This window comes from Equus przewalskii, chromosome 4 (genome assembly GCF_037783145.1).
Source record: "Equus przewalskii isolate Varuska chromosome 4, EquPr2, whole genome shotgun sequence".
NCBI classification, from domain to species: Eukaryota; Metazoa; Chordata; class Mammalia; order Perissodactyla; family Equidae; genus Equus; species Equus przewalskii.
In genome coordinates, this window is record NC_091834.1 from 74922590 (window position 1) to 74940570 (window position 17981).

Consider the following 17981-nt stretch of genomic DNA (forward strand, 5'->3'; position numbering starts at 1 on the left):
TAAACAACTTACAGTTATGATTAATCTTAAAACCCATATTTCAAGAATTCTGAAATTTGTTAAAGAACATTTCTATCAGGATAGTCAGATAAAAAGTTGAAAACATCTTGCATTCCCCACAATCTGCCATTTCAGCACAGGCAGAGAAAGCAACTTGGCTATATTTTATTATTAAAATATGACTCATTTTTAAAAAGTCGTGTCTAGGTTCAACTGAAGAAATAGTGGCTAAAGTTACGTATATTTTAATTGATAGGCTCTCTTTTGGTTTTGTGCTCTAATTACTTTCAGTGTGTAAAGTCCCTACTTCAATTTTTTTTTAAATAATATAACAAGGTGAATAATTGTGATCTAATACTGAATAAATTGCCCCTAGGAAGTTAAGATTATGATAAATAATATAATTCTATGTTTTACTCTTAATGCCATTGTAAGTAAAAAAAAGCTTTTTTGTGTTGAAGTGATGGAAAATATTGAACAATGAAGTCTTTAACAGTCCATTATATCACTATATATGTATGTTGATATACTATAAATAGCCTATCTTCTTCAGAAACAAGTTCATTCACGAGAGGTCTGGACACAGTGTATTTCCCTTCTTCACTTCCCTCACATACAACTACTTAACTTTTACTAAGAAGAGCAAATATAGGATCCTACCTTGCGTTTAAATCCTCAAATACCCTTACTGAATTTATTTGCCAATGGATTTTAAGCACAAGTTTACAAATTCAGCCCGAACTAGAATATATATGCAAATTATAAAAAGACTCTTTTCATAGGAAAAAAAAAATTTAAGAGCATCACTTACTTGAAATGTCCCTGAGCAGCTGCAGCACACAAGGGTGTGAAGCCATTTTTATCAGCAGCATCGACTTGGGCTTCTGCATTCAGCAGCAATCTCACACAGTCTATGGATTTTAATAGAAAGCCATTTTAATTCCCCATTTGGAATTACGGTGAGCCAAATTCCACACAAGCTGTAGACACGTACAAAACCCAAAGGACCTCTCCCATGCGCAGATCATCTGAAATTCTATCACTGCCGATGTGAGACTTCACAAACTATTTTACAGAGAAAGCACAATCCTTTCCAAAGACTTTAATACCCTAGACTCACCAGCTAAGATCTGTGGGGGTTTTTTGGTGCTTTGGGAAGAGTTCCCAATGACTGAAAGGATTGTCATGTGTCAGAAAATGCTTTACCAGATTTTTCACCAGCCTATCCCACAAAATGTTACTGGATGGAGAATCAAATCCATTTACCAAATTGAAGTGCCATTCTTTGTATTTAAAGAAATTCTTCCTTTACGATGTTTTATTTAATCTCTAAAATGCTTCTGTGTGGTGATCATCCTACTTTCATGAATACTACATACTACTTTATGAATGAGGATAAAGAAGAACCCATAGAAAGCCACCTGACTCAGGTATACCTATCACCTAGACCACATATTCTTCATGTTATTTACTAGATTCAGTTTCTCCATATTAAAACAAAATTCCCACAGTGCTTTCAAAATAAAGAACTACCAAGTACTCTTAAAATAATGAGTTATCTTCTAAGCTCACTAAAATCTTCCATTTAGTCCACTCAAACACAGTGCGGCTCAGAAAACTTCCAAGAGAAGCCACATTCTGAGTTAACCGACAATCATGGGGCTTACATATACAATGCTATTTGACTTTCCATTTGCAGTCAAATCATCTTTTTCTGTACTACCATATGTTTTAGTATATTTGACTACAAGAACTGCATTTTAAGAAACAAGAATAATTCCCAGACTTCATCGATATGTCGTTCATAGTCGTACAACTTCTCAGTTCTCTTAAAAATTCCAAATAACTATAAATTGCTCCAACTACAGAACAATTTCAGACCCAAGACCTTTCCTAATGACTAAAACTTTTCCTCACTGTAACAGCACTAGAGCTGTGATGCTGTGACTTTCATAGACATCAGGTATTTCTAACAGACAAATTAGAGCTATTTTGTCCTGACCAAAGTGATCACAGATGGAGGGCTTTTTTCTAAAATGTGTTTCACAGTTACTAGACCCCAAATTTCTATATACATGTTTCATTGTGCATAAAAGAAAGATTACTTTCTGCTAGCTGCAGTAAAATTTTATATTATTACAGAACTGCACAATTTGGATTTTTTTAATGTTCACAAAATCTTTAAATCATTAAACCATGTAAAAAATATTATCCATTACTACTTGTAAGAGGAAATTGAAACCAAAACGAAACTTTTGGTCATAACAATGGTTATACGTGCCTTTGACTCTCCATCCTTTTGCACCTGGATGCTATAATGAAGTAAGATCTCACCATCTTTACCTGTATGTCCATTCTTAGCAGCAGAATACAAGGCAGAATGGCCATCTTCACAGGAGTAATTAATGTCCAGTCCTTCTTCATTAAGCAGCATTGATAATAAAGTGACATTTCCCTGGGCAGCAGCTTGCTGAAGAAGGGTGGGCCTGCCAGCCAGGGGGGCAGGACCACCACTCATTAGCAAAGGGGTTAGGGAGGGTGACCAGCCTGTGGGTTAAAGTGACCCTAGTTAGAGAGTAGAAGCAAGGACAAGAGAGAGATATTATCCACTTCTTTCTGAATTACACACACATAGACATATGAACACGTCCCTAGAGGATTATGTGGTTTCTAACATTATCAATCTGTTAATATTTACTTAGTACAAATCTGTACTGTTATTTCAGTCTTATATCTGCTGCTAATTAAATTAACATAGGGTGACAAATTATTTTTAGTCATCAGTCTTGCACAGATAAGTGTTAAAGTGGTGACTGGTTTTAGGAAACGAAGACTGCTGTCTCACTTTAAGAGTTCAAATTCCTCTTCAGGGTTTCAAAACAATTTGAATTTTAAAATGATGTACAGGTTTCCTCAATTTCAATATGAATCTGAAAATGTGAACTGATATCTCTAGGTATAAGACAGCAGTAATCATAAGAAATAGAGATTTTCCTTTTTCAACTATGTTTCCAAGGTACTGAATTATAAGTTTTACATAAACCATTAAGATGGACCAAATACTGTCAAGGAATCTATTTACATTCTTTGAATTCCCTTATTTGGGAATAAAAATAATCAGGGGGCAACTGCTATTCAGTACCAAGAGCTAACAGAAGCACAGCATAGGTAACTGGATCTAGAATATACCACCAGAACAAATATTCAATAGACAATTTTGAAGACTTTATCATCTGGCCATCTTTACAACATGTGTACCAGAAACTTTTAATCAGCCAGCAAAACAGAACACTCTACCATATAGTTTTAACAGAAATCCTAAGAGTTATCATAGTTAGATATTTCTCATCAGTATTTAGCAGCTTTAGAAGGCAGTCTGTTAAGTGTGTGAAGTCGGCTGCATATAGCATGGAAAATTTTCTGAATTCTTCCTTGATCAAAAGGCTGTAAAAACAGTAAAGTAAAAATGTTTATTTAATGTGATATATAGGTATTTTGTGTATTTTAGGCTTAAATACAATTAACTTTCAAAACAAGTCATTGTACTTTCTTACTTACGGAGCCACAAATACCTCTAAGTAATAAATAATGTTGGTGTGCATATGGGGGCATATGTGCATATATTCACTCCTCAAATATCTGGCAACATCCTGTGTACTAAGATACAATAGATGGATCTTTTATATTCTCTATACATTGGGTCAGGGTAATATTCTAGATCTAGGAGTGTTACATTAATATGTATGTAATACTGAATTCTTATAATTGAATAGTAAACTATTGGCCTTAAATTATTTTAATAAATATTAAAAGAGTGCATATCTAATGAATTTTCTCAGTATTTTAAAAATTCTTTGGAAAAAAACCAATGTAGTTTATACAAATTAAACTAGACTGCTTATTAAAAGCTGGATATTATATCTTCATAATCAATTTTTGGGGCCCATGAATAATTTATTGTTTTTACCCTATTAGACTGCAATGACATACAAAATTCAAATACTCTTAAATATTTATCTCAGCTTTATGATTTCCATTGATATTCATTAGCTCTTCTTACAAAAGTAGTATTTTTACTTCATACTTACAAGAAGGCTCCTCTCTGGTACATTTTACCTTTTGTATTTTCTTAAAAACAAACAAAAAAACAAGCCCACAAAAATTAAATCAGTACTTATTAGAAATGGATGACAAACAGAGAAATTATAAACACCAAGGAATCAAACCTTGACACAAAGCAAACACAAAGGCAATATTAAGGCATCACACCGTGGTCCTCTGCAGAAAGGCAGGATGTGGCTCAGCTTGGTCAGTTTCTCTCTCTCTTTCTCCCCCTCCCTCTTCCCCCTCTCCCCACCCCCAATCTTCCCCATTCTCTCTCTCCATCTATCCCTCTATTTCATCCAAGGTGGCTTGGTTACTGATATCTTTTTAAGAATATCAACAGGTGCATATTAAATACTTTGCTATTCTTTTGGGTTTGATTTTTATTTTCCTTTTTTTGATAGAATTCTAGGCTTTGCAGGACAATTTAAATATATGTATATTTTCAACTGCTTTATATGGAAATATTCAATTACGAACATAATTTCCTGGGAAACCTATTTTTAATGCAAAGCTATCTGAAAGATAAAATATTTTATTCAAAAATTTTGCCAATCTTTAGACCACTCAAGAGTCTTATAGTTCTCTCTCTGTTATACAAAACTACAGAAGAATATATAACAACTTTATTTTCTTAGAGGTTTATATTTAAAAAATCTTTGACAAAAAGAAAAATACTTTCTAAATACCAAGTATTCTTAAAGTTTAAATAAATTTTATCTCCACTATCATTTCCAATTTTCTCTAGCATAGACAAGCTTAAGTTATTTTAATAAATACTGCTATAAATACAGGAAAAATAAAATAGAACTTCACCATGAGACTTTATTGTTCATTTGAAATTGCCAGCAATGATAAAAATGGTAATATTTAGTTGACTGGTTAAGTAATGGTTAACAAAGACAGAACAGACCTGTGGTCATACAGCCCCTCTAATGATGTTAGAAAAATGTCATTCAGCTTTGCAGTGTCATATGCAAACATTAGTAAAGGTGAGACTCCTGCAGAACATGCAGTGATGAAGGGGACAGACAGAATGTGCAATGGCAGAGGGAAGAGGTGTTGAGAACAGCTTCTGGCATCAGCTTCAGAGTGTGGAGAAGGTTAATGTCATAGCTCAGATCAATCTTGTTTTCTGTTTGAAGCCAATCATACATGGAGGATAATTTTTAAAATATGTGTTTAACTAAGAAAAAAAGTCTGAACCAAATTAAATAAAATGTATCAAATAAAAACAACAACAACAGAAAAAAATTTCCAAGGGTATGGAAACTCAGTTGCCTGGGGTGATTTCTGGTTTAGACTTCTGTTCATCTAATAATTAAAATGTGTTCATTTGACAAGTTCAGGAGAAACAAGAAATTCTAATGCATTTAGAATTTTAAATGTTCTTTAAATTTTTAACATCTGACCACAAAAATTGCTAATGGAGCTACAGTAATTTACAACACAATTTGTAATTCTCCCTAGTGCCTTAACTTGAGCATAACTGCTTGTCATAGATACAAGCTGACATAGAAACACAGAATTTTTGAATTTGGAAGATCAGGGCCTCTAGCAGTTCTCCAAGGAGGGAGAGGTGGTAAACTGTTGTTTGAGAAATTCAACAGGCAAGTCTAATAAATCTTTTTGATTTGGAAGTATTACTACTTTTTCGGTTCAGTGCTTTCATTTTCAGATGGAAATGCTAATTGGCACAGCGAGAATTTGCTCTTTAGAGTGATACCTAGAAAGGGGCAGAAATGACCTAACCCTGCCTTCTTACACTCAGTCCAGTGCTCTTTTCATCACTGAAATCAGAACAGACATCTACTGGGCATTTGGCAGATGTGCTCGGTCCCCATGCCCAGCTCTTACCAACCACAATGGCATTAGTGGCTGTTTAGAAGATTAATACCCATCAATGAGCTCATGATCTGGAAAGGCACAAGCTCACTGGGGCACAGATAGGTTAAGAAGCAGGAAGGTGGGAGCTCTGGTGCTTCCTAATTGCAATGGGCATGGCAGCAAATATAGGCGCAATCTAAATGAAAAACAGAGTTGAAATGCTATACTCATTTGGAAAGTTCAGGGTGACCTACACTCATGGTTGAGTTATACAGCCCATTATGTAACTGTAACAGCATTTCCCATCCCAGAACAGACTAGATACTCAGTGAACGCTTGCTGAATGACCAACAACCTCTGCTGCCTCTGTTTTCCCCTAATAAGCCACATCTTATAATCAAATGATAGAAACCTGTTATCCCACCAAAGGTAATCCTGAAGTTCTGAGATATTGTGGCCAAATTACACAATCAGAGGAACCAGTTTCACATATCTTCAGTGGCTGCTATTTCTTTGGCCCTGCTATTTATACCCTTTTGCTCTCTGGACACCAGCACAGGGCATTTTTCACAGGGGTTGTGGCTCCTTTATCCAAAATTCCACTGTATTCTAGGCAGGCCATTCTGGTGAATATATAACGGACCAGCAATTGTCTGTCTTTTAAAGGTTAACTTAAAATCCTGCTGACAAAATGTTCCTCAGTCAAGGATCCTGGTTTTAAAGTTTCTCCACTGAAGCCAAAGGGCATTTGCAGCTGGACCCCTGGACCACCGTAATGGTCAAGGCAACAAATGGCAGAGCATCAAGGTATCAAACCAAAGACGGCTTTGAATTTTTTAAAAACTGACAAAATTTATATATCCTTGGAAGTGTTTTCTGCTTCAGAGTCTGTGCATTTACGTCAACAGCACTGCCACTGCTCCAAACATTTTTGGAACTTGTGTTCTGTGACTGCCTTACGATCTTACAGCACATTCTCTGATTCTCCTGAATGAGAGCAAAAATTCCCCCTTTGAGGGTGGATTTAATTTGTGGGAAACAGCCAACATCATTTTAGGCCATGAGAAGGGCTGTCTAGCTCAGTAATACCATTTTGGATAAAAAATATGGAAAGCTGAACGCCTGTAAAGACATTACAAAGTAACAGGTCAATTCTAAAGCAAATTTTCAAAAATGCTTTAAGCAACAGTATCATTGAAGCAGTAATATCGCCTCTACTTATTCATCACTCATGCTGCTCTAAGCGCAAGACCATGCTCTTTGCACGTTATGATATTAAATACTCCTAATAGCCACCCTCCCTCAAATGAGTAGCATAAGCTCTGGATTAAGGATGAGAAAACTTGCTCAGTTCAAGAAAAATCACCCAAAACACACAGCTGTAAATGGCAGAGCCTAGACTGCAAGGCAGATCTGACCGACATCAGAGTCCATGCTGTTTTCAATTCCCAATTTTACCCCTTAAAGTAGGAACACAGCCTCTCAAGGAGCTTAATTTCAAGGAGACAGCTTATAAGTGGAAAATTGGACTTATAAAAAGTCCTGGCATACTGCTCTCGTTATCTGATAATTAGCAAGTAAAGTGCTGTTTTTCTCATTCCCATTCTTCCTCTTAAATTTTAAATGAAACACTACTCAAACCTTCCTTGAATTCTTTAGGTCCCCTCTCATTAGAACCAATAGTCTCTGCTAACCACCATGATCCCACGGTAGGAGAGACTTCCCCAAACTTTCAACAGGACCTTGACACCACTGCATTATTTTAGAGCCACATTTACTCAGTGAAGAACTGATCCAGTCACGTCAATTAAAAGCAATGCTTCCTCTAGCACCATATAGCAAAAGGGAAAAATCCAGACCTTTATTGACTTCTTTGTTCAAGAATCCCAGATTCAGTGACTTCATAAACCACATCTGCAATGGAAACCTTCCCTTACACAGCCCACATGCTATGTTACCCATCTGTGCTCAAGTGCTGAAAGACAACAGCTCTAAATAGAGTAAAGAGCCTTTGCAATAAACTAAACTCAAAACAGAGATTTATAAATATACACTCTCTGTTTTTGAGGTTAAAAAAACCTTGAAACTGATATTAAAATGTAGAACATGCCAATTAGGGAACTGAAGTCAATCTGATAATCCAAGGTAGACTGTAGTGTTAATAACTACTTGAAAGCATTTTTTTAAATCTTATCTCAGAAGGGATGGAACTGAACACATACTGTCTGGTGAAGACCCCCTAATACTGAAGTTTGTGAGATAAATATTTAATAAGGAATAGTCTTTCCTCCCATGGAAACGCTTTAGTCTCTAAATTAATGGTCTCCATGTGCTCCAAACCGCTATGTTCAGATTATTTTAAAAGAAGAAAGCTCTTTAGCATAACGAAACTACAATTCATATAGCAAGATGAATCACCATACCCCGGAGCCTTTAAAGAAAAATACAAAAAAAAAAGAGAGGAAAGAAATAAGAAAAAAAAATGCATCAAAGGAAAAAAAAAAACAAGTTTCAAGGCAACGTGAAGGAAATTAAAGCAAGTGAGAGGACAGGCCACATTCTTAAAAAAGGGTATAATATTCCAATCCCTTTACCTGATGCTGTTACCAGGAGGCTGTCTGAGGCACCTGCTCTACAGGATGAGGCACTAACAGGGTTTATGGAAGAGCTAAAGGCAATGGTGGTGGGAATGACAAGGGAGCTTTCTGAACATGCAGGTTGGTTCAGTCCAGGGGTTTCAGCAGGCCAGGCACCCACCTGAGACGTGGCCAGGGCTGAAACGGCACAGCCTGCCGGTGCCACAGTTAAATCTATGGATGGTTTTGGTGGCAGCTGAGGGGAGGATGACTTAGGGAGATTCTCCTCATTTATTACCCTGTTCCCTTGTGGCAAACTGGAAGGAGGCGAAGCCACAGTTTTGTTATCAACTTTGGCCCCTGCGTTGGAGGCCCTGCTGCTATCCATAATAACCTTGAGCTGGGGGTGTGGTGGAGAAGGAGTTTGGGAGAGCCCTGGCTTTTTTGGAGGGATGGGAGGAGGGTTTCCTCTGTCAACTCGCGCTACACCGGGAGTCTTTAGACTGGTCCGACCAACTGGAGGGTAGGTGCCAACGTCCCCTGTGGGGGACACTCCAGGCCTTGGGGGTGCTCCCGCTTGAGGGCTTGTAAATCTTGACAGTGCCTGGGTCACAGTATTCCGAGCTAGTTGTTTGGCCACTAGATTTTCACGACTTGTAGGAGAGACATCTCTTGATGGAGGACTTTGGGTAGTATTTCCATTTTGGTCTGGGTCATTAGCATTGCCCTGAAATCTAAATCTAGCTGCTTGGATTCGCGGGTTTAGACCTGGATGCAAAGACGCATTGGCACATGGTGAATGTAAACTGTGCATAGGTGAAGCTTGTGAGTAGCTCTGGGGAGCTACGCCTGGCGTTTGCACGGTGGGAGGGGCAGCGTTATTGGGAAGTGGGGGTGTGCTACTTGTTAAATCTGCGGTTGAGCCAGTGCTCGGTCCATTTTCCTCAATTCTGTTTGCACTTGGAGGTGGGACAGTAGGCAGAGAGGAGCCAATCAAGTCACCATGAGAAGCCTGCCTGTCAATACCTGGTCTGACCAACGCGGCATTGGTGCACACATTCCCTTTTGCATTTGCAGAAACTAGGGGGCTCCCTGTGGAAGGCTTTACAGGCATGGTCAAAGGCAACTTCTTCACGTGGTCACTGCTTTCTATCACTGGGTCTGTCTGACATGCAACAGACCTTGTCATAGGTCCTTCTGTTCCCACAGATATGGAGACCAAACGCCTATCTTTTGTCTTCCGGGGGAGAGAGAGGCTTGGTTTGTTGTCATTTCCCCTTTTCAGTTGCTCAATCATTTTCTTCATCTTGTCTATCTCCTCTTTGAGGTCAGTGGTGTGCGCTTCTTCTCGGTGCAGCTTGGCACGAAGCTGTTCCCGTTCAGTGTCAAACTCAGAGAGTTGTTTTTCCATCTGAGCCTCCATTTCCGTGCTTCTTCGTTTCTCAGCAGAAAGTTCCTCTTCTAATGCACTCGTCTTTTTCTTTTCCTCTTCCAGTTTGGCCATTACTTCTTCTAGCTTCTGGGCCTCCTCTATGACTTTGCTTGAGAGCTGTTTGCACTCCTTGACGAGCATCAGGACCACGTGCTTGTTCTTGCCGCGCTCCTCCTCCAGGCGGGAGGCCAGCTTCTTATGCTCTTGCTCAAGGGCTTGGAGCTGAAGCTTTTCCATCTCCAGCTGAAAGAAATCCACAGGACAGCCCTGATTAACATGCAGACAATGCTTTTAGCCAAAGAAATGCTTCTTGTGAGATTATTAATTTTGTAACAATTACATGGTTTGGGTTAGCTAAATGCTACAGTTCCATAATATGTTGTGATATGAAAGATAATATTTTAGAGACTCAGTAAAATGTAAATGGTTTTATGAAAAACACCTAAGTTATAGCAACGTAGAATTTTAAAAATCTATTAAAGTTAACTATAGAAAAGAACAGTAATCTGATGCTTCAAATCACAACACAGAGTTCAGAAAGGTCTGTTTTTGTAAAAAATACAAGTCTGAGGGAACTGGTGTTTTTGTTTTTTTTTTTTAAAAAAGGTTTAGTGCCTTAAAATTACTAACTAATCTTTGAGGTATAGTATAATGAAAAGTGCCGAAAACAGAGGACTTCAGTTAAATTCTAAGCTCTCATATTTGGTAATTGTATTACTTCACTTTTTTTTTTAACTTCTTCGAACTTCTTATGATGGGTTGCTGTAGAAATCATATAAAATCATATGTGAAAGTTCTCTGAAAACTGTAAGGAGCTAAAGAAACATCTTATTAGAACTATAATCAACATCAGTGAACCCCAGGCTGACCTCAGCTCCTACCTCAATCCCACTTGCTCACTTCGCTCCCACTACACGGGCCTCCCTGGTGTTTCTTGAACGTTTCCTGACTCAGGGTCTTCAACCATGCTGTCCTCTCTGCCTTGAATTCCACCACCCCCCTTCACACAGGGCTCCTGCACTAAGCAGTTTGTGCCCTACACAAGGGTGACCAGTTGGAGGGGCAAGCGGGACTAAAATCCAGCCCTGCCCACTCAGTGCTGTTTGCCCACTGCATGGGGCTGCATCTGCCTGGGAAGAGGGCACCTTTTCCTTCACAAAAAGGCTCTCTCTGCTCACCAAGCCACAGACCCCTAGGATTTATGCTTTCCTAAGAAACATGTTTCTAATTGATCAATGTAGAGAAGGAGCTTTTAAAAACCTTTCTATCTCCAGATGGGGTTCTCTAATATGCTCAAAAGCACCCAACAGCACCAGAAGGAGCCTCTCTTATTTCCTTCAGCCCCCTGCTCAACTACCACCTTTACAGTGAGGCCTCCCTCACCGCCTGCTGAAAACAACAGCTCCCCCACCACGTATTTATCACTCCCTGTTTAGCACCCACCTGTCCCCACTAGCACGTGACTCCAGGAGGGCAGGGACTGTGTTTTCTTTGCTGCTGTGTCCCCAAGACCTAGAGCAGTGTCTGGCACACTGACGCTTAATAAATTGTTGATTGAATGAATGAAATTAACATAGTTCCCAGAAACAACAAACTTCTGAACACTGATAGCCTTTCTGGGTACACAGGTTCTACAGTTGCATGATTCTAACATGTTTGTGCAGGCTTCTCACTTTTCTCCAGGGGAACGTCTGCCATGAGGTGCTCAGGAAGGACATATCCCCAAGCTGGGCTACAGTGGTCAGGCTGGTCCACATGCCTCACCTTCCCAACTAGAGAAACATTCCATTGGTGGTCCATAAAAGGCCTACGATTCATAAAGGTTCAAGAAGATCTACCTGATTAAAGATATGGAAAGGACTTTTTCTTCCATTAGATGTTAAACACAAATAATACTCTCAAAAGAGCCGGTAGTTATTTAAGTCAGTTTTTAGTCAACAATAATAGAGGAAAGATCCTCGCACGATCCATCAGTTGTGAGGATGTGCTCCTGCTCCTCACCCTGCTGAGAAAGTCCATTACTCCATTCCCCTCACAGTGAGTCATGGGACCAAAAGGAGAGAATGGCTCACTGCCCAATCAGGAGTCAGAGATATTATTTACTTTGGGATGCTTCCTGCTTTGAAGAAGATGTTAAATAGCAATGCAGTTGGTCCTATAAATAGGTGATCAGAAAAATGGATAATTCCCCAAGAATAATTAGAGACAACTGTTTATACACACTCTATTTTACTATATGAAATTTGGGGGCTGACTTTATAAGTAGATTAGGTAAGATTTGGTGAATAATAGTGCTGTCATATACTATATTTATACATATATTTTATTCATCTGGGTGCCTCATAGAAAATTTGACTTATTTATTTTGACTAATTAATTATTAAAGCACACCCGACTCTACTAAACGTATCAAATAATAGGTTGCTCTTGGCATACACAAAGTTACGACTATTAAGAAAATTTTAAATATATTTTATATTAGCCCTCCCCACCCCCAATTCTTATAGCAATATAGGGTAAAGCACAAACTAGGTCAATTTTCAGCTTATTTTTAAGATATGAGTTCATAATTTGCCTCTGAAGGTGGACAAAAAGACGTCTTATAGAACTTTAAGGGCTACCTTCATTTTACAAAACTAACTAGAGGCCAAGTTAGTGATTTCTCTGTTGTTATCCAGTTAATCAGTGTCAGTATCATGGCACACACTCAGGGTTCCACTTGTCTCAAGATTTCCTCACCACATCACACATCTTGCCCAAGTATTTATTCATTATGGGTCATCACACTTTATTCTTGAAATGATAACTTTCATCTCATATTTCAGAATCAAAGTAAAGAAAGTCTCCCAACAGGAGATCAACTTAATCTCAGATATTTATACAGAAAACTAGAGTACTATAAAAGCACCCGTAATTCTTTTGTATCTTTGTCAGTCCATCATGTGAACCTTATAAATCCTATCTCAGGCTAACGCGAGTCTTTTTTAATCTCACCATAGATAGCACAGCAGAGAGGAAACCACATAATTGATGCACCTATAAATCTCATGGCTCCAACCTCAATTGAGCTCTGAGCCCTAATCATCAATCACTCTACCTAACTTTGTTTAGCTTCCTCTGCCATTTGCTTCAGGGATATTTAAACCTCTGTCGCTCTCCCCGAAACTACACCCAATGACCACTCAACTGACTCTCAGTCTACCCTGACAGACTCTTTTATCAAGAAAATTAAGACAAACTCACTCCCTCTACATCCTGTCTCCTCCCTTAAGCTTTGTTATAGCCCCACCAATCCCTATGCCCTTCCCTTCACTCTCAGGGAGAAAGGCTTCCATCTGTTGAAGGTCAGACTTTCTTCAGCAATTGACTTCATTCTCTCCTCTCACCTCTGAGACTTCCTCCATCAGTTATCACACTGCTCTTTAGAAAGATTAAACATTCTCCTCTCTATTGGCTCCTTCCAATCCATATATAAACATACTCCCAAAATTAAAAAATAATTTTTTATATTAAAAAAAATTCCTTGACCATTCTGGCCCAGAGACAAAGTTTCTGTGCTTAAAAGAGTAAATGATATAGCACTAAGTTCTGATCCAAAACTTATTAGCTGTATGACCTTGGTAAGTTCTGTCTCCAAAGATCAGTTCTGCTTGGTCCTCTTTCTTCACAATAGGGCAGCAATAGTGACTACTTCATGGGATTAAATGAAGCAACACATGTAAAGCACACACCATTGTGCCTGGCATTAGAAAGTGGTTTCAATTCATAATATAATAACTTGCTGTGCTATTGAAAAATGTGTCACTTTGGCATAACATGTTTTCTCCAAAAACACATTTACAGGCAAACAAGGATCTAGAGAACTGATCATATTAAATATATAGATGGATGTTTTTATAAGTTAGATAATTATAATTCAACAATTACAAAGTACAGCAGAGAAAGCTCCACTACGAGTAATGGTGAAATAACTTTTATTACACTCTCTCTCCTGTAGATAATAATTATAAATCCTTGAAAAAATATAACATCTAACTATTTGAAGGCTGTGGAGAGCAATATAAGTGGCAGAAATAAAAGAGGAGTACACCCTCTCACCAGAAAGGAGCCAACAGCACTGGATGAGATTTGCCCTTGGATAGCTTTTCAAGTGAGGGCCATGCTGCCTCCTGACAGCACTGGCAGCAGGAACTCAAGCACAGAGCACCTCTTACACTCGCTTGAGGAGTCAGAGGATGGAACTGTCTCAGCAAACCCCACCAGTATCCTGGGTTGACTCTTCAATTACACCTTCATAGGGGAGACTCCACACCGAATGAGAGAGGTGGCTGCTGAATGGCTGACAGAACTGAGTACATATTTCAGCTATTGCCAACTGCAAGGAGGTGGAGTTTGGAGTATGACTCTAACCAGGTTAACTGCTTACTAGAGCAAAATACATTATTCAGAAGATAACAGAATCCAGAGTCCCTGCACCATATCATCCATAATGTCTAGTATACAATAAAAGATTACAAGATATACAAAGTTATTTTTTTAAAAAGTGATCTCCTGTTAAGAGAAATGTACTCAGAAATTGGGCCCATCTCTAAAATATATGAAGGAAAAACTGAAAGAAATAAGGGGAGAAATAGACAAGTCTATAATAATAACAATCTTCTCTCAAAAAACTCTAGATTAAAAAAATCAGCAAAATATAGATCTGAATAACACTATAAAAACCACCTGGCCTAAATGACATTAGAAATGAATACCTCAAGATTATAGAAGAGACAGTCTTTTCAGATGCACCTACTGAGCTATGAAAAACCAAAACGACTAACATCTTACAGAATATGTTCTCTAACCACAGCAGAATTAAATTATAAAGAATCACAATAAGATATTAAGAACACCCCAAAATTCAAAAGTAAAACAAGATATTTCTAAATAGTACAAAAGCTTAAGATGAAATCACGAAGGAAATTAGAATATATTTTGGGCCGAATGACAATAAAAACACAACATACAAAAATTTGTGGGATGCAGTGAAAGAAGAGTATTTAAAGGCACCTAAAGCAGAGGATAGTGAGAAACTTATACCTTCAATTGCTTACACTAGAAAAGAAGAGTTTCCTCAAATCAATCTAAGGTTCACCTTAAGAAGCTAGGAAAAGTTAAGCAAATTAAATACAGAGTAAGTAGAAGGAAAGAAATAACAAAGGTAAGAAATCAATGAAATAGAACAGAGAAATGATAGAGAAATTAACAAAGCGAGAAGTTGCTTTTCACCTGAAAGATTAATAATATTGTTAAACATTTAGAAAAAAACAGATTAAGAAATATAGAAAGACACAAATTATAAATAGGAATAAAAAAGGGGATATCAACTACAGAATGAATATTAAAAGGATAATAATGAATAACTTTGTGCTAATGAATTCAACAAATCAAATCCCTCTGAAACACAACTTTCAGAAGTGACATAAAATGGCATAGAAAATTGGAATGGAAATTGGAAAAGGATAAATATTTTTGAAGAAATTGACTTCACAAATAAAAACTTTCTCCCAAAGAAAACTCCTAGCTCACATGGCGTTAATAGTAACTTCTACCAAACATAAAAGAAAGAAATAATGCCAAATTTATACATACCCTTTCAGAAAACAGAGGAGGAAATTGTTCCCAATTCACTTTATGAACCCAGAATTACCTTCATATCAATACCAGTCAAGTATTTTTTTTAAATTTACAGAAAAATTATCACTCATTAACTGAGACTCCAAACTCCTTAGCAAAATATAGGCAAAAGGAATCCAGCAATATATAAAAAGAGCGAAAAAAAGGTGATCCACTGAAGTTTACGTGAGGAATCCAAGTTGGTTCAATATTGGAAAATCAGTGTAATTTATCACATTAAAAGAATAAAGAGAAAAACCAGTGTAATTTATCACATTAAAAGAATAAAGAGAAAAACCACGACCACATCAATAGAAGCAGATAAACCATTTTACAAAATTCAAAACCCATTCACGATAAAAAACCTCTCAACAAAGAACAGAATGAAACTTCAGTGAGATAAACGGCATCTATAAAAAAACACAGCTAACATTGTACTTAATGGTGAAACACAGACTGTCTTCTCTCTGAGAAAAGGAAAAGGCACTGACATCTGCTCTCACTCCTATTCCACGTTGTACTGGAGGTTCCAGTCGGTGCAATGATGGGGTTGGGGGGATGGAGAAGAAGGAAGAAAGGCAGCAGGCAATTTGGAAAGGAAAAAGTAAAACGGGCCCTATTCACAGAAAACATGTTTGTTTCCTGCAAAATCATACACAATATACAAAACAACTGCTAAAACTAATAAGCAAGTTTAGCAAGATCATAGGATCAATGTCAACAAAGAAAAATCACTTGAATACCTGTATACTAGCAACAAATATTTGGAAAATACTTCAAAACCAGTGTGATTTACAATAGCATCAAAAACATAAAATGTTTAGGAATAAATCCAAGAAAAGAGGAAAAAGACCAGAACACTGAAAAGAACAAAACATTGCTAAAAAAATTATACAGATCTAAAAAATGGAGGAATATACCATGATAATGTGTTGGAAGACTCAATTTTGTTAAGATGTCAATTCTCAACAAATTAGTCTACAGCATCAGTAAAATTTCAATACCTGCAAACTTTTGGAGAAACCAACAAACTAATTTCAAATTTTTATAGACATGCAAAGCATCTAGAACAACCAAAACAATTTTTATAAAGAAAAAATTGAAAGACTTAAGAGTTCCTGCATTTAAGGCCTATTATTTAACTACAGTCATCATTTACCTGATGTTCTACTACAAACGTAAGACTAATCCATGATGAAAAAATCAGAAGAGTGTTCAGTGGTTGCCTGAATTGGGGGGAGGCATTTATTGGGAAGGTACTCCAGGAAAGAGATAGAAAGGAACAAAAGGTCTCTTCCAGAAGATTTAAGGATTCAAAGGGAAATTTAAAACTAGAATAGGAAAGCTGAATAACCAACAGGGAAGCACACTATCTGATAGGAGAAAATAAAGGGAAGCTGGCAACAGGATACTGAAGATCTACACAAAAGAGACAAAAGGATGACAGATTCCTCTGAGGAAGGGCCTGTAATTTTAGCAAGTGAAGTGAAAGCTGCTCTGAAAGTATTGGGATGAAATAAGTCACCAGGGGTAGATGGTATAACAACAGAATTATTTCAAGCCACAGAGATGGAATCTGTAAAATCCTAACAAAAATATGCCAATAAATATGGAAAACAAAGCAATGGCCTACAGACTGGAAATGCTCAATATATATCCCAATCCCCAAGAAAGGAGATTCCAAGGAGTGTAGTAACTATAGGACCATTGCTCTAATTTCCCATGCAAGTAGTGATGCTGAAGGTGCTGCAGCAAAGGCTTTTACCGTATATAGAGCAAGAAATGCCTGCTGTCCAAGCTGGATTTTGAAAAGGGAGAGGCAAACAAGATCTAATTGCAATTATCTGTTGGCTACTGGAGTGCTCCAAAGAATTTCAGAAGGTTAGTCTATGTTTTATAGACTACAGTAAAGCCTTTGACTGTGTGGATCAGAAAAGCTCTGGGCTGCTCTGAAAGAAACGGGCATGCCTCAGCACTTGATTGTCCTGATGCGTAACCTGTATTGTGGACAAGAAGCCACTGTCAGGGCAGAATATGGAGAGAGAGAATGGTTTCCCATGCAGAGGTATCAGACAAGGGTGCATGAAAGCAGCAATGATTTGTGTGCAGAAAGCAGCAATGACTTGAAACAACTTCTGACAAAAGTGAGAGAAGAAAGTGCCAAAGCAGGACTGCATATGAACATCAAGACAAAAATCGTGACTACAGAAGAACTACACAACTTTAACATGGACAATGAAGACACTGAAATTGTTAAAGATTTGTTTACCTTGGTTCAGTCAATTTAAAGGGAGATTGCAAGCACAATCAGAGGCACTCACAACTAGAATATACAACTATGTACTGGGGGGCTTTGGGGAGAAGAACAGAAAGAAAAAAAGATT

The 17981-nt window shown here is 37.7% G+C and overlaps 1 protein-coding gene across 8 annotated transcripts in view; it reads right to left on the reverse strand.

Annotated features, from left to right (window-relative positions):
- The window catches only part of CTTNBP2 (cortactin binding protein 2), a 153063-nt gene that overhangs the window by 62044 nt on the left and 73038 nt on the right, over nucleotides 1–17981 (reverse strand). For 4 of the 8 annotated variants that reach the window (XM_070616386.1, XM_070616387.1, XM_070616388.1 and 1 more), the window contains 3 exons: nucleotides 8526–10182; nucleotides 2344–2547; nucleotides 812–911 (listed from right to left, as the gene is read on the reverse strand). In XM_070616386.1, coding sequence (XP_070472487.1) covers nucleotides 812–911; nucleotides 2344–2547; nucleotides 8526–10182 — 1961 coding nt within the window. Of the gene's footprint in view, nucleotides 1–811; nucleotides 912–2343; nucleotides 2548–8525; nucleotides 10183–17981 lie in introns of those variants that run through there. The other 4 variants (XM_070616390.1, XM_070616391.1, XM_070616392.1 and 1 more) reach the window with 2 other exon arrangements.